Source organism: Chamaea fasciata, unplaced genomic scaffold (assembly GCF_029207755.1).
Source record: "Chamaea fasciata isolate MVZ Bird 193981 ecotype frontalis unplaced genomic scaffold, bChaFas1.0.hap1 SCAF_20, whole genome shotgun sequence".
NCBI classification, from domain to species: domain Eukaryota; kingdom Metazoa; phylum Chordata; class Aves; order Passeriformes; family Sylviidae; genus Chamaea; species Chamaea fasciata.
Window position 1 is genome coordinate 10,835,215 of NW_027094105.1, and position 17,504 is coordinate 10,852,718.

Genomic DNA, 17,504 nt, shown 5'->3' on the forward strand with positions numbered 1-17,504 from the left:
CCTTTGCCTTTGCCTTTGCCTTTGCCTTTGCCTTTGCCTTTGCCTTTGCCTTTGCCTTTGCCTTTGCCTCCCCATCACTGCGGGCCCTGTCCCGGCTCGGCCTCAGCCCCACGCGAGTGCCCTGGTTTGTATCTGCTCTGCTCTAATTAATTAAGGCTTGTGGCTTGGAAACAGCACATGCTAAGGTGTGATCTTTGAAGTTTAGTGTGGTGCAGAGACTTCAAAGGGGACATTTTATTAAAAAATAATAAAATCAAGAGCTCCTAAACACTTGCAATTTGAAGAGCTTGTTTGAAGTTTCTCCATATTCTCTGGTGCTGATGGAGTCACAGTGCTGAGGTGCTCCTTAGGCGTCACCATGCAGTACTTAACCTTCACTTTATTTAAAAAAGAAAATAATCAAATCCAGGGGTATTTTTTCAAGTGTTTTTGTGGCTTGATCTTAGCAGTAAAGAACTAATTGTGCCATGTCATGAGCTATGCAGGAAACAGAGAAAATCAAGGCTGACAATCAAATTAGCAAAAATGAAAATTTAGTCCAGGTCTGGTTTTTTAATCAAAGTCGTTTCAAGATGAACAGGAAAGCTGTAAACCTTTCCCAAAGCAGAGGTTCCTTTCCCAGCCAGGAGGCCCCTGCTCCCCCACTCACCGCACCAGCATTGGGGGGTTTGGTGCTGCTGCCTGGCCGGGCCTGGGCACCGGGCACCGGGCACGGGGCTGGGCGTTCCCAGCTGGCTGTGGCCCTGCTGCCCCACGGCAGCCCTGGGGAGAGCTCCTGCTGCCCAGGAGCCACGGACCTGCCCCCAGAGCTGCACAAAGTGCCCTGGGCTCTCCTGAGCTTGGGCTCGTGCCTTGGGCAAGCAGAGCCGAGCCCTGTGCCCCTGCCTGTGCCCCTGTTCTTCATTGTCAGACATGCAGGAAAATGTTCTGTAAGGGATTTGTTTATTTATTTATTTAAATATTTTTAATATCAAAAATTGAAAATTCAAGCGTAAAAGGCTATGCAAAAACAGCCATAAAGAAATGCAAAGCTGTAAAAGCTTATGGTGAGAATTTAATGCAGAAACAGCTGTTACTTCCTTGGGAGCGAAGGTGTGTAAACTCCTCCGTGGCTGTGCATCCCCACAATGGTGGTGTGAGGAATTAGCGCTCACTGCAGTGTGCAAACGGAGCCCGCCAGGCTCTGAGGCAGCGATTCATCTGTACCCAGGAGTTAAATATGACAATGTTAGCATTTTTCATTTCCCTGACGTTACCATTAATAAAGCAATGATCCAAAAGAAGCTTTGCTGAGTCTGTTCTTTATGCTTCCATCACTCACAACTAGATAATTTCACACAGGATCGTTTTTAAATTAAATGACGATAAAAGCGCTCTGCTGTCCTGTGCTCACTAGTTCATAGAAGTCTATCAAGTCATTAATGTGTCATGACAAACTGTGAGTTGGATACAAGAGTAATTAATTATTTGCATAAATAACAGGTTGAACTTGGTGCTTTCAGCCACAATGACACGTGTGTCCCATCGTGGGCACCCTGGAACCTCTGGCAGAGGTCACGGGAGGGTGAGGGCTGAGCTGGCACACGGGTGATCCCACCCTCACGTCCTTCTAGGGGACAGCAGCTTGGAAGCCTTTGTGTTTCCAAGTTCCTCACTGATGGTTGCTTCAAGAGAGCATCTGATCTTTGGAGCTTTAGTGAACAATTATACAGATTTTCATAATCACCATTAATCACCACATATTTTTCAAGATAATTACAGCAACTATTATTTAGATTTCTCTTTTATGTGCACATTGTAGAAAAGAACAAGTGCTTATTACGCTGGGTAGTGTAGAGAACTACCGTCTGAAGTTCTTTGTCATCCAGAAACTCATTATGTTAGCTGATGCTGCCTGTGAAAGTTCGTCAGCATGTTTAAATTAGGGTAGCATTGGCAGGTCTGATTATTTAAATCTGGTAGCTTGGCTAAAAATATAGTTATTCAAGAAAGATGAATTACTAATTTGACAACTGAGATTTAGTTGGAGTCTGCAGCACAGAAGGCAACATCTCTCGTGTGCTTAGAGAAGGGTGACAATACTTTTACAGATTAAAGAGAGGATTTCTAAGCGAGCTAGCAAGTTGAGTTATAGAGCATGCTTTGGTGTCATCCCCACCAGAGCCTGGGAACAAGTCTTGGTAAATTACAGTGAAGAAGTAGCCACCGGGTAGAAGTGGTGTTTGTTTACAGAACATCAAAACAAGGGACATGGAATTAAAATGCTCTCCTAGACTTCTGTTTCATTTAATTTTATTATTAAATGAGCTGCTACTGTGAACAGCAGTTGTGTGCTGCCTCACAGTGTGCAGTGGGAGCAATGGTCCCCGTGCCCAGTCCCTTGTGCTGGACACCCCAGTGCCGGACAACCGGTCAGGCTCCTGCCTAGCCATGGCAGCTCTTTCCTGCCGCTGCTGGGGTTGCCTGGCCCTGGAGATTGTTGTGAGCCTCCGTGAGCTTCTGTGGGAATAGGGGGCCTCACCCTTGAGGTCCCTGTGAATGTGAGAAAGCCCATCTTGGGCAGCAGCAGCTGTGGTGTCTCATCCTGTGAGCAGGGCACCCCCCAGGTGAGGTGGGGGCACAGAGGGGTCCTTCCCCCGGAGCAGCTGCCGTGTTCAGGGCATTTGCTCAGCCCGGGAGCAGATGCAAGCGGGGAGTGCTGCTCCCCATACATCTTGCCTTGGGGGTCCGCACTGCCTGCCTGCAGCCCCTGGGGCGGCCAGAGGGCTCCCGGAGCCCGTGAGCCGCGGGGTGAAGGGGCGAGGGCTGCTGCCCTCCTGGGACCGGGGCAGGCAGCGGCCGCCCAGGGCTTCCTTTCTGTAAAGTTTCCAGAGTTGTCGGTATTTGAACCCTCGTGGCAGCGGTGCCTGGCTGTGGAAGGAGACGCTGAACGAGCACCTTGTTCTGGGCTTTCTGCCTTTAATGCATTTCAGCAGCAGGCTGGTGACGGGCCTGACACGGCAGCTCCGCACACGCTCCCGCGCTCGGGGAGCGCGGCATTAATAACACACTTCCATGCATCATGCCATTTTTAAGCATGATCGTTATGATAAAGGGCATATACTTAATTACAGGCCTGCTTAATTACAGCTCTGTTGAAGCTGGTTTGTTTAGGAGAGTGCTAATTGCGCTGCGGAGCCTTTGGCTCACCCTGCTTTTATCTGCTGCTTTGCTCTGCAGCTCCGGGCTCCGGGTGGGCTGGGGCGCGTGGCCGAGGCACGGGGGGGCTCTGGGCACACACACACTCAGCCTGGCTGAGGCTTTGGATTACTTTACAAAAGCTGGCGTGGGGCTGATCAAAGAGGGTTTCTGTCGGATAACAAGTGCAGATGGTCTTTCAGGTTTAAAACTTCCTGGATTTGGTGATGCTGCTTTTCATCTGTTTCCTTTTGTTTCCCTCCGCGCTGTGGCTGCCACACAGCACCTTTGATAACAAAATTACTCCCGTGGAGGCGGTTTTTAAAGCTAAAATAGACAAAGCAAATGGAAAAGGCTGAGTATTCTTAAATGACCCTTGTTTAATCACTAACATGGTAACTCGGTGGTGCTGTAGAAGTTAGAAACAGCAGACAGAGGACACTGGGTTTGTGGGCTCAGATGCTTTCTGAAAGAAAACCCTACTTGAGGATCACTGGAGGGCCTCTCAGGGCTTAAATTTGCTCTAATTTGAAGTTTTTATTTCTTTCAGAGTTGAAATTTAAAGACTTCAGATGTTAAAGGTGTAAGTGCAATCAAGGGGGTGTATCTGGGGTGTGTGCTGCCTTAGAAACATGCCCTTTTCAGTCTTGTGTGCAAATTGCTGAGTTACATGTTTTAAAAGTTACGTCTCTGCCTTGTACTACCACATCTTGTGGGAGGCTTCCTGTGACATGGTGATAGCAAGACACAAACACTGAACATTATTGCACTAGGATGAACATACAAGATGGTATAAAGGCAAACAGTGCTCTGAGTACCATTAAGGTTATGCTACAGAAAAAGCTGTGCCGTGTGGTGTCATGTCCTCATGTCTGTCTTCATATTCCACTGGTTTACATCCTCCAGATGTGGTTTGCAGGTGTTTGAGCTCCGCTGCTCGCTGTTGAGTTTGCACTGGCAACAGCCAGGCCAGGGAGGGTGCTTGTCCCCAGGTGTTTGTCATCATCCTGCCCAGGGGGTGGCAACTTAGTGCCTGGTACACGGGGGGTGGTGCTGACTGCTCTGGGGGCTAAAAGTCCCTTTTAGGAGTCGACTGTTCCTTATTCTCTTGCTCAGACACCACCGAGTGTGCTGAACTGGTTTGGTGAGGAGGTGGTAAATAGGAGTGCGTCCTCCTTCCAGTTTCAAATACTGTCCTGCTTTGCCAGCTGCACAATATTGAGGCCGTGGAATCGTATATGGATAGAGCAAGGAGGATTCGTTGGATTCCTGGTTTGGTAGGGACTGGCCCATGTCTTAAATGGAAAGAAACCACTGGCAGTTTTGAGGGAGGAAAAGGCTGGCAGTAATGTTTGGGAGCAATCAGTCATGTGTCAGCGCTGTGAATACTTGATCTGTCACTGGGAATGTGTGAAGTGGCATGTCAGAAGCCAGCTGGAAATGTCACATGTGATGTCTTGTCCCTTTCAGCAATGGATGGAGTGCCTTTTATGATTTCGGAGAAGTTTGCCTGTGCTCCTGAAGGGGTGAGTTGCTTTTGTTGATCTCCGAGTGTCTGAAATTTATCGTTTCATGGAAACTGATCGCAAAACATCAAGACAAATTACCTGCTTCTGGGAGCTATTCTGTTGTGGGGCCAAATACATACCCAGTGCTTGAGATGGGCAGAGGTTGCATGTCACAATAGCTGCCCATTAGGTGGGAAAGGCTTTTGCCAGATTGCCTCTAAAACTGCCTTGTCCTGGGATTTCAAGGTTTATTACCGTCAAAAATAGGAATGGCAAAGGGGCTCCCTGGTGCTGAAAGCATTTCTAATTTCTTAGCATAGATTGTAAAGAAAGCTGCAGATGTGGAGTTCTCCTGGATTTACCTGCTGTGGGGATGGCACAGTGCCAACACCTTTACTGCTTCCTGTTGTCACACACAAGTTCAGGGCAGTGGTAACAGCACAGCGCGCTCCAGTGCCATCAGCTGCCACCAGGGTCCTGCCTGGCTGCAGGTGAGCTGGAGAGGGCACTGGTGGTGCCTGCCGCACACCAGGCACTGCAGGGCCACGCCAGCAGAGCACGCTGCCAACGGCGCGGGCAGGGCAGGGCTTCGCACAAACACACACTGCCGCCGGCTCAGAATGACCTCTGGGTGTCACTGGGCCAGTGCTTGTTAGAGTTGACGATGCAGAGCTCCAAGATTCAGCCTCCCGCTCCCAGTTCCCGAATCCATCTGATCCTAAAGCAGCATCTTTTTAAACACCATTTTACAGGAAGCTGTTAAGGCGAACACCGGGCCGTCAGCTGTGTCTGATTTTTCAGTAGTGCTCCAGCTTTGTGCTTTCTCCTTCCTGCTGACAAGGATTTTTCACATCCCTTGCTTTCTGAGAGGGCTGTTTATGGGCCGTTATTCCCAGAAAGCTGAAGTCCCTGCTGCGAGGACAAATGCAGAGAGATTAGGTCGTGCTAATCCTCCCCGCGGATCCTTTAGACACCATTGCCACCATATGGTCACTTCGGTCGGGGCTCCCCGCAGCTGGTGCTGCTCACACCTCGTGCTGCAGCCGCGGAGCTCCATCGGGCGCTGCACAGCCGCCCTGCAGCGGGACGTGGCGGCTGTCCCCGGGCAGGGCAGCGCCGAGGTGACTGTCGGCTGTCGTGCCGAGGGAGAACGGCGCAGAGGCTGGGAGCCCCGGCGCACCGTCTGCTGTTCCGCTCTCCTACTGGAATCAGGAACAGGATCATGCCTGTGTTTACAGATGGTGCCTCTAAATCTCTGGTGATAGAGTGTTTGCTGACTTGAAACAGAACAAAACAACAAACAAACAAGCACACACCCTCTCCCTGACCCTGAATTTGACGGTTTTGTTTCTTTCTTGCCAGATGCAGCCAGTTGATCTCTTGGGTATCACAATCAAAACCCTTGCAGAAATCGAAAAGGAGGTAAGTAGCCAGCCAGGCACTGAGCGTCACAAGGGCTGTGTTTGGCTCTTTTAAGAATCCTTCCCTCATGGAAAATACTTTTCTTGTCTCTCCCAAGTCACGGAGCGTGGATAAAGTCGAGCAGTAAGGCCGGGGTCAGGGATGTCCTCTGTGATCTGTGCTGAGTGAAGACACTTCAGCTGGTGAATTTAATGGCAAAGTGCGGGGCCTTCTGTTTATTTCCAGATGCCTGTCTTGGTTAGCCTTTCTTTCTCCTGTATTAACAATACATGGTACATGGTGCAGGCAGGACACTCTTAGGTGCCTCTTGCGTGTCAGGCGGACAAATAGACTTGACTCAGCAATGTCAGGTAAACACCTTCACCAGTTTTTAATTTGCTGATGCTGGGAAGTTGTTGCTGGGAGAACTGGGCTGCATTTCAGTCGGGGTGGACATTTGAGGAGCACAGGGAGGAGGCAGCCCCCAAGCCCAGGGTGGTTCTGAGGGGGCGTTCTGGCACATGCATGACGTACGTGGCACGGTGCCAAGGGGCTGTCTGCTCTGCAAAGGTCACTTCACGTCTAAACTCTCAGACTAGGAAGAAACTTGTCTCAGCAGCACATGCTTCTTCAGGCACCACTGGCCTCCTCCCATGCCATCTAACTGGGTTCAAGGGAGAGAGCAAGAAGGTGGCATCACAAAGCTGCCAGATTCCTCAAGGCTTCTCCGCTTCTTTATTCCAGTTGAGTCCAGTTGCCCAGGCCCAGTTGCCAGGGCTTTTGCAGGCCCCCTGTGGGACTGCAGTGGCCACAGTAGGGAAGATGCTGCCTGACAGGGGCAGTGGCTGGCAGATGCACCCACTGCCCCAGGCACTGCAGTCTGCCACGTGGCACACATGCCATGTCTCTGTTTGGGACTGCCTGTGTCGGTCAGGAGGGGCCCTGGAGCAGGGGTGCCTAGGGCTGGTGGCCCTTCCACGTCCCTGCCTGCCTTCCCACTCTTGCCCTGAGCTGGCCAGGGAGCAGACGGCCCCTTTGGCCAAAGGGGAATCCCTGTGGTGCTGAATTTGCTTCTGCATCATCTCTGCATGTTGCCTGGTGTGGGAGAGGTCCACATCTAGCATCTCGGGGGCTGCCTGGAGAGGGGTGGGCTGCACGGCCCTGCATGTGCCCTCGCAGGACTGAGGAGTGTGGGGACACCAGCACTGGAACCATTTGTGTGGGCCAGGGAGGAAAGGCCAGTACCTGCCTGCTGTCCCACAGCTCCTGCTCTGTAGCAGGCTGTGTGCGTTCCAGCGTAATGAAAAGTATGATTATGCAGCCCATATTCCTTGATGAAGCATCTTGTCTGCACATAGAGAGCTACACATATAAATATTGTGAATTTCGGCATGGCTTTATTTCCCTTGCAAGCAATAGCACCATTACAGCAAATCTTCTGGAAATCCAAAGCAGCCAGAACATTCTCCCTGGAGCAAGATGCCTTGCAAAAAATATTCCCAAAGAATTCCAAGAATTACTGTTCTCTGTCACCACATTTGCAGATGTATGCACCCATCCTCCAAGCTGCAGGCAGCTGAATGTCAGGACTCTACCCTGTCAGGAAAATGATGGAAATAGGTGCAAATCCTGGACTGCACCTGAACGGCTGTTGTTGCCCCAGGATGGCACCGCTGTGCCCAGGGGAGTGCACAGAGAGCTGGGCTGTGAGGAGGTGGTGAAGTGCAGGTGTAAGCTGCGCCTGCCATCACTTCATGGCTAATTTGGTGGATGTAGGACAGAGAGGAGAGTGTAGGACGGACAGTGCTGCTGCCAGGGCTCCCAGCAGGGCTCTGGGGGTTAGTCCCTGCTACCCCTGCCTGTTCTGGGTAGGGCAGAGTCACTGAGCGGGCACCTGGGCAGGTGCAGGTGACAGCAAAGGTGGTGGCACTGTCACTGTTCACAGCTCTGTGGCGGATGCTGTGGCAGCAAGGGCACTGGTCTGGCCGCTGGCAGGGTGCACCCTGTCTTCATTTGTGCTTGGTGTGGTGTAAAAAGTCTAGAGAGAGTCTAATTAGCAAAGGGAGCATCCAGTATTCATCATTCCTTTTAAACTGATAAGGAAGGCAGTTCATTTAACCACTGAATTGCTACAACTTTTCATGGGCTACTCTTCGCAAATACATTTAATGAAGAAGTTGTAAATCTGGAAGAGCTTAAAATTTTAATTTTACACAGAAATATTTTTCCTTGTTTGCATGTTTGTAGTCAATTCTCCTGAGTGCAGTCACATGAAATGTTCTTTAAATGAACATATTTGCTAACTGGCATGATTTCAGATTTTAAAACATTGGTTCCAGCAATTAGGAGTTTCCTCAGTTCCCCAATGACTGGAGAGATTCGTCTTGATTATAATTGCTCTTAGCCACGCATATCTAATTTGTGTCTTTTTAAGTGTTAATTAGTAAACAGTTTGAGCTGACATCTTTATGCGTTTGGGTGTTGAAAAATGAGGCCTATTGCCACATGCTGGCGGCTGCAGCATCGCGACAGGGAGGTGTGGCTGTGGGGAATGAAGGCCCGGCACAGCCTGGGTACAGCCTCTGGTACAGCCCGGTACAGCCCCGGTACAGCCTGGATATAGCCCCGGTACATCCCCGGGTACATCCCCGGAACATCCCGGGTACATCCCCGGTACATCCCCGGGTACATCCCCGGTACATCCCCGGGTACATCCCCAGTACATCCCCGGTACATCCCTGGTACATCCCCGGTACATCCCCAGGTACATCCCCGGGTACATCCCCGGTACATCCCGGGTACATCCCCGGTACATCCCCTGTACATCCCCGGTACATCCTCGGGTACATCCCCGGTACATCCCCGGTACATCCCCGGTACATCCCCAGGTACATCCCCGGTACATCCCCGGGTACATCCCCGGTACATCCCCGGTACATCCCCTGTACATCCCCGGTACATCCCCGGTACATCCCCTGTACATCCCCGGGTACATCCCCGGTACATCCCCTGTACATCCCCGGGTACATCCCCGGTACATCCCCAGGTACATCCCCGGTACATCCCCGGGTACATCCCCGGTACATCACCGGTACATCCCCGGGTACATCCCGGGTACATCCCCGGTACATCCCCGGTACATCCCCGGGTACATCCCCGGTACATCCCCGGGTACATCCCCGGGTACATCCCCGGAACATCCCGGGTACATCCCCGGTACATCCCCGGGTACATCCCCGGTACATCCCCAGGTACATCCCCGGTACATCCCCGGGTACATCCCCGGTACATCCCCGGTACATCCCCTGTACATCCCCGGTACATCCCCGGTACATCCCCTGTACATCCCCGGGTACATCCCCGGTACATCCCCTGTACATCCCCGGGTACATCCCCGGTACATCCCCAGGTACATCCCCGGTACATCCCCGGGTACATCCCCGGTACATCACCGGTACATCCCCGGGTACATCCCGGGTACATCCCCGGTACATCCCCGGTACATCCCCGGGTACATCCCCGGTACATCCCCGGGTACATCCCCGGGTACATCCCCGGTACATCCCCGGTACATCCCCGGTACATCCCCGGGTACATCCCCGGTACATCCCCGGGTACATCCCCGGTACATCACCGGTACATCCCCGGTACATCCCCGGGTACATCCCCGGTACATCCCCGGTACATCCCCGGTACATCCCCTGTACATCCCCGGTACATCCCCGGGTACATCCCCGGTACATCACCGGTACATCCCCGGTACATCCCCGGTACATCCCCGGTACATCCCCGGGTACATCCCCGGTACATCCCCGGTACATCCCCGGGTACATCCCCGGTACATCCCCGGGTACATCCCCGGTACATCTCCAGGTACATCCCCGGGTACATCCCCGGGTACATCCCCGGGTACATCCCCGGTACATCCCCGGGTACATCCCCGGTACATCCCCGGGTACATCCCCGGTACATCCCCGGGTACATCCCCGGTACATCCCCGGGTACATCCCCGGTACATCCCCGGGTACTTCCCCGGTACATCCCCGGGTACTTCCCCGGTACATCCCCGGTACATCTCCAGGTACATCCCCGGGTACATCCCCGGGTACATCCCCGGGTACATCCCCGGTACATCCCCGGGTACATCCCCGGTACATCCCGGTTTCCCCATTCCCGCCCGGCCCGGCCCGCCACGAAGCCGCGGCGCCCCCTGCCGGCCGCTCGGCGCCTCGCCGGGCCGGGCTGGCCGGGGCCCGCCCCGTGCGCTCGGCTGGAGCGGGGCTCCCGCAGCTCGGCGCCGGTGTCCTCCCGAGGCGGCACCAAAAGGAGGTCGGCGTTGGGTGAAGTGGCGCAGCCCTGGTACAGCGGGCACAGCGCTGGTACAGCGGGCACAGCCCTGGTACAGCGGGCACAGCCCTGGGCCAGGCACCAGCATGGTTGGTGGTTGCCCGGGCCGCCTCTCTGGCAGCACGTCCCGCGCCCCAGGCCGGCTGTGAGGAGCGCACAGGGGGATGTTTATGTGTTTGTGACATTCCAGGAGTCACAAATGCGACAGCGGGAGATGCATGGGAGGAGAGTCCGTGTGCAGGGCCGATGTAGTGGGTGTGCCAGGGTCGTGGGCAGCTCCTAGCCCGGCAGCCCCAACATACGGTGTTGCTTTCGCCGCCCACGTGCCCCGGGAAAGGCGCCGCTGTCCCGGGCTGTCCCCGGCCCTCCGGGGTGGCGGCGGGGTGCGGCGCACAGCGTGCCACGAGATGGCACTGCTACAGTGCACGCCGGGCCGCGGGGGATGTCCCTGCGCTGCAGCCGTGTCCCTTGCCTGCAGTGACATCGTGGGCGCACAGGGATGCGGATATGGGGATTTTCACCTTCTTGCCTACCAAAAATGTTAATTCTGGTGGTAGTGGCTTGTGTAAACCTGCAAGGGGTAATGTTTCTGACTAGCTGATTTATGGGCAGGATGAGCGTGGTCATGTTTGTGTTAATGCTGGGTTTTGGGGAGGGGGTGAACCCTGCCTGGGGAGGTCACTGATGTGGGGTCAGGTGGTACCAGCAGGTTCACCTGGCATGACCCTGCCTAGGCCAGCTGTTGTCAGGCCCAGTTTTTCTCTCATTCCTCTGCTTCCTCTATTGTCCCAGCGCGGGCACGGGCAGTGTCCTCTGTGGGTCGGCGCTCCACGGTTCCCTCTCTGTGCTTTGCCCCACAGTACGACTACAGCTTCCGGACGGAGCAGAGCGCCGCCGCCCGCCTGCCGCCCAGCCCCACCCGCTGCCCGCCGCTCCCGCCGTCCTGAGCGGCCGCGGCGCCGGGGCGTGTGTGCGAGCATACTACTGAGCGGGACACGGGACGCGGGACACGGCCACGGCACCGCCCCGGCAGCTCCCCGTGCCCGGCCGGCGCCACCACCCTGCGCTGCACCGCCCCCTGCACACACCGCCCCGCCGCGGGACCGCCGCCCTTCGGCAGCCGCCCCCCACCCCGCCCCGCTGCCGCAGACCCCTCGCCACGTGAGTACAGGGCTGGGGGCCTGGCGCAGCCCCTTGCTCACCCCCCCTTGGTGACCCTGCTGCAGGACAGTCTCCGAATCCAGAGCTGTGGCAAACCTCTGCGGACACAGCCGGGAGCTTGCGGAGCATCGACAAATCTTAGCCCTGAAAGGAACAGTGAAAGGCACAGCTGGGGGCTGCCGCACGAGCCGCCGTGGGGCTGCTTGGCTCTCGACACCTTGCAGCACTCAGTCCAGCGCAGAACTCAGCTGCAGTGGGTGCCAATCCCTCTGCCAAGGTCTGGGCACAGAAGTTCTGCTGTGGCTGCGATCAGTCTCGGGTCCTCTGTGGTCACTGGATTTGCTGTAGGCTGGGGCAGCCAGGGCCCCGGGCTCTCCCTGGGCACTGGCAGGGCAGGCAGGGTGCCCAAGGTGCACTGCAGGTCCTGAGGTGAAGCACCTTTGCTTTGCACAGGGTGTCCATATGGATCTAGGGCAACAAGCATCCTGTGTTTGTTTCTGGATGGATGCTGGCAGCGACACCCTGGCAGTGCCCCGCTGACCCCGGCCAAGCTGCTTATGGACCTGCTGACAACTGGGATGTCATCACCTGCCCATCATCGAGACAGTTCTCTAACATGTTCCCCGCTAGCTGCTAAAACAAAAGAGATGTGCCTGTTTCCTGGGCGTTCATGGGGAAGCACTGAACACTGACATGGCACAGGATGAGTGGGATGCATTAAACCCTGACCTCTGCCTCCCTGTGATCGCCGACTGGGCTTGCTCCCAAGCCAAACGCATGTCTTGGAGAAGTCCGTTGCTGTAATAAGTTATTTACAAGTGCCCATCTGACTCTGTGCTGCTCTTTCAAGTCTCTGCTGTAGAACAAAGATACATCATGGCAGCAAAATAGCAATTTTGGAATAAGAGTTAAAACCTACAGTTTTTTGTATTGTAAAATACTGATTCCCTGACCCCACTGAATGCAATTGCCATGGTAACAGTAACAGTGTTGTTGCTCTCAGCCTGGGTCGTACATGTGCCCCGACCCACTGTGCACTCCCTTGGATTGGTCTGATTTGCTAGTTGCACAGAGTGGTAACTAACAGCAGTTTTTATACTGTTGGCTAATATTTTTTATTTGTACATAAGTAAAATGATTCTTGTCCAAAGATTCATTTCTGGTTTTAAGGCACCACACTGTACTGCTGGGATAAAGAGCACAAAATACCGTGACATTTGGGACACACTGAGTTCAGATCTTTGCTTCAGCTTCTTCCAGTCAGGTAAATAATTTTCTGGAGCTGCCTCTGTAGAGTGGCTGTGTGGTTGGAGAGCAGAGGCCAATTTGGTTGCATGTATGTTGTTTTTGGGCAGAAGAGTTAAAGCTGTGCACCAGCTCTGGAGCCCTTGGGTGACCCCCTGGAAGTGCTCATTTACTTGGAGCTTGCACCACCATTTTTAGTTGTTATTTATCCTGCAGTAAAGAAAAGCCAGACCTCACTGCCAGGCTTCACAAAGGCCAGATTGATGATGCCGACATCGACAAATGAACATACCATGGCAGCTTGGTCATTCGGCTCAGGTTCACTTCAAGTTCAAATCCACTCTCTGCTGTAGTGCTGTGCCCATCTCATCCATCTTTTGTCTTTCTATTTTTCTGCTTGTAATTTGTTCTGTAGTTTTCTGTGACATCCATTTATAGCTTCTCCTGTGGCTCAGTGGTCACGACAGGTAGGCAGGAGCCATCTGCAGCAGTGCGTTCCTCAGAGCTTTGGGGTGAGAGCTGACCTTCCCTGTCCGTGGTGCAGGAATGAGGGCTGCGGACCAGCGCAGGGCGCAGCACAGCCAGCACGGTCTGCAGAGCTCCAGATTGAGAGACAGCTGCCAGGGCCCCTCCTCGAGCCTCCTCTTCCCCTGAGGGCAGGGTTCAGCAGGGAGCAGGTTCTGAGAGCCACCGAGCCCCACGCTCATTTCCCTGGGTATGTCTGGGAAAATGGGTGCAGAGCTTTGAGTCCCTTATGTAAGAGAAAATCAGTGCTTTAATATTTATACCAACTGCTAGGTTTGCTCAGCCTTCTTGGAGATTACAAGCTCAGCTTGCTCTGCAGTGACCTACAGGAAACACTGGATACTTGAGACACTGGCAGGATACCCGGCTGGGACAGGTGTCTACATCTTCAGGAAATATTTGTATACTTACTTCTCCCTCTCTAACACTGGGCCAGCAAAGCTGCTTCAGGATTCACCTGCAAAGAACCTTGAGAGATGAGTTTGCTCTCTGTGGTGTGGTCCTGCACCACAGCACTGTGGGGAGGACAGCCTGTTCAAATGCAGACAGGACAGATGCAGTTCCTGTGGGGCAAGCACAGTGAAGGTGTTTCAAAGAAAAAGCTGCACTTGCTGAGAGCCAGCTGAGCTCTCAGCCCTGCTAACCACAGGCTGGAAAACTAGGCGATTCCAAAAGGGAGAGGGCTTGGAGCCAGTGCTTGGAAGCACAGCGAGACACAGTGCAGGGTGGTTGCCTGTGTCAACTTCTCAGTCCACTGATCAGAGGAAGCTTTTTTTTATTGCACTGCTGAATTCCCGAGACCAGGGGTGTCAGGTCAGCATTTCCACGGGAAGGTTTTATTGGCTGTTCCATAACTTTTGTACTCACGGCAGCTCATTGCAAGGCTGGTCCTTGCATCCTTACAGTGAGTCCTCCATGCTGGCGTGTGCCATGGCCAGTACCAGCATCTCTCTGCATCTTCCTCTCTCTCCAGGAGGTGACTGTGGAAGAATTTGCCCAGGCAGTAAATGTTCAGGGAGTCTGATGTGGATGTTGTCTGGCTGTGGAGAAACCTTCTGAAGCGTAAGGGGAGGGGAGGAGTCAGTGGAAAGCAACAGAAGTGAATTTGCAGAGCTTTACCAGATGTTCTTGGCTACTTTGCCTGAATCTGTAGAACAAAACTGGTCTCTAGGTAGTTTAATCTTGTGGCTGATGGAGAAGTTCTTTTGCCAAATTATTATACATCTGCAACAGAGACAGAAAAGCAGCAGTGAGGGGTTTGCTTACTGTAAAATACGCCTTCTGATGTGAATTCATAGTGACACGCTGCCTCCTGGATTCCTCATGGCAAGAAGCTGGTCGTGTGCCGAGGTGACTCGTGGCCACCCAGGCCAGGCTGTGCTGTCTGCTGTGTTGAGCATGGAAAGGCAAGAAGTTAGTCCAGAAAGTGATGTAGAGTGTGAACTTCGTGATAAAATTCAAGTGTGAATAGTTGTAGCAGGTGTCTTCCCTTATGGGAGCGCCTCGTATCTGTAGTTCCATAGGAGTAAACTGTGTCAGACTTTTCCTGTGACTGTCCCCGCGTGTCCCCACGGTGTTTGTTGGAGGTTTCCTGGGAGCCTCCTGTGCAGTGGGGGGTTGTTGGTAGTCTGTAGCATTGGGCTTGTTTGGTTTCACACCCACCACTGCCCCCTCAGTGCCCTGAGCTCTCCAGACTGAACCCACATGCTGCCGAGCCTGGAGAATTCCTGTCATGGGCACTGCACGTGCCAGGTAGGTGCTAGTGGCAGGGGCATGCCTTCATGGGCCTTGGCGCCTCCTCTCCTGTGGGGCCCTGGAATCTCCTGGGAGGAGGGGGAACGGGGTAGAGCTGGCTGGTCCCACGGTGGCCCTCACCTCCCCGCTGCTCCCCAGGTGACGCTGGGTCTGTCTCTCCAGAGGTGCCCATGGCCACTCTCCCACGGCAGCCCCGGAGCCTGGAGAGCTGTTCCTGCTCCTCCCCAAGGGTAGGCACACCTCGCTACATCCAAATAATTACCTCAGCCTTGGAGCCTTGACCAACAGCCAGGAAGCCCTCCCAGCAGCAGAAATCCCCCCGGCAGCGGGGCAGCCGAGCGTGCTGGTGTCAGTCACCCCAGCCTTACCCTGGCTGTGGGGCACGGGGAGAGGCTGCTCCTCTGCTCACAAACAAGCTCAGTGAGGTGCTGCTCGGTTCATTCACCACAGGGAAACCAAACACTTTGGATATTCTGGTAGTTTGTTGTGAAATTGTTTCCTAACAGCAAGAGATTTAAATGTCATCATACAAATGGCAGAGAGAAACCTTTTATGCAGTTGCAAAGTGGTTTTCTAAGATGGTTGGGTTACTGAAAGTGATTTTACTGTGCATTAATCTTATGAATGTTACTATGTTTTATATTTATTTTAGATGACCCTCCTGTATTTTACAAAGGGAAGTTTCGTTGTGTGATAACTCAGTCTGTATTCTTAATATAATTTGTTAAATGAAACTTGTTTTAATCAGATAATTCTGTGTGCTTTTGTGTTTTAATTTTCTGACTGAAACAACTACCTGGATCAGAAGGCTGAACTACAGAGGTGACGACACCATCCCCTACATGGAGCATGCCCTTGTTTGTGGGCTTTTTTTTTTCTTGGAAACTGGATATAAAAAGCCTTGGAAAATGTGTCCAAAATGCCTTGCTCTACAGGTGTGCTGCAAAGTCAAAACAAACGCACATGACGTGTTCTGTGGGGCAGGACTGGGGGAAGCCTGGCAGGGGCAATCCTCAGCACAGGTGAGGGCAGCGCTCGCCCCCGGGCTCAGCAGTGGCCACCCTGGGGACAGGTACCTGCGTGGCTGGGGCAGCGAGCCCTGAGGGGGGTGGGCTGCTCAGCCAGGGCGAGGCTGATACTGCACTGCCCTGAAAATTGTTTTTCTTTGTGCTAAATTATTGTTCTTCTGAACTTGACCCAAGCTAGTGGTGCGCAATCTGACCTCTGGCATCTTCTCACCCCAGACAGTATTTCTGTCTCGCTTATTTTGAGTGCTCTTTGAATTAAGGGAGATTAATACCCAAGTTCCCGACATTCTCTTCGGGCATATGTTTTTATAACCTTTTGAAAGCAGTTCCACTTGTTCCACAGAAAGCTCAGAAGCAGCGTCCTGTGGCTGCCATGGGAGCTGTCACCGGCACCTGATTGAATGTCCTGCCTGGGGAGGAGGCGGTGTGGGGAGGACATAAACCAGAGTGGGCCCATCCCATGCCAGCCCGTGGCTTCCCAGGCAGGCTGGAGCTCTGCAGGGTCAGGGCCGTGCTGGTGGGGCCTTGCCAGCACCTCTGTCACCTGCTGCCACTGGGTGTGGGCTCCTTCCTGTGGCACAGCACACCCAGTGCCTGGGAATGCAGCTGAGCTGCCAGGCCTGGCCAGGAGAACCCTCCTCCCCCAGCACTGGGCTGGGACGGGGGCTGGCTTGCATCCATCATTCACGGATTTTGGTTTCTAAGGAAAATTTCTGATTTCTTCTGCTCTGCTTAGTGCTTTGAGACGTGGGAGCAGCCGTCTCTCTCTGGAGAGGTGTCCTGTGGCCATTCCTGCCCTAAGGAAATCCTCCCAGTGCCTGAGGGGAGCAGCAGGAGCAGGGGCTGGAGGCGGCTGGCACCGTCCCTGTGTCCTCAGAGGGTCCTTTTGCGCTTTGTGTGCCGGTGGCTTTGGTGGTGTTTTGTTTTCTTTTCTCCTCTGCCTCCTACAGCTTTAAAAATTAACTTGCCTGGGGAGTTTCTCAAAATCCTTTCCTTTCTCTGGAATGATGGATAAGCCATGTAACTGATTGTCATGGCCCTAGGGAGGATAAACATCTTCTGCAGTTTAAAATAAAACCTCCTCGCTCCTTGGTTAATAAGTGTTGAAAGAAGCACAAACAGAGCTAACACGGGATTTCCATGACTAACAAGATGACCACATCAGTGAATGTTGTTTGGGGTTAAAAATGACTCAGCTTTTGCTTCCCCTGGGTAAGATGTTTTATCCCAGTGCAGGAAAAGCTGCCAGCAGCACTTTGAAGCTCTGGCAAACGCGATGGAGCCAGGATTGTGAACTGGGAAGTGTTTGAATGCCGGGTTAAAAAAACCCTCATAAACTCCGCTCCATGTGTGCGGA

General features: G+C 53.4%; 1 protein-coding gene across 5 annotated transcripts in view; it reads left to right on the forward strand.

Annotated features, from left to right (window-relative positions):
- The window catches only part of MVB12B (multivesicular body subunit 12B), a 62,123-nt gene that overhangs the window by 39,772 nt on the left and 4,847 nt on the right, over positions 1-17,504 (forward strand). For 3 of the 5 annotated variants that reach the window (XM_066201228.1, XM_066201226.1, XM_066201227.1), the window contains 2 exons: positions 4,648-4,703; positions 6,048-6,107. In XM_066201228.1, coding sequence (XP_066057325.1) covers positions 4,648-4,703; positions 6,048-6,107 — 116 coding nt within the window. Of the gene's footprint in view, positions 1-4,647; positions 4,704-6,047; positions 6,108-11,293; positions 15,872-17,504 lie in introns of those variants that run through there. The other 2 variants (XM_066201230.1, XM_066201229.1) reach the window with 1 other exon arrangement.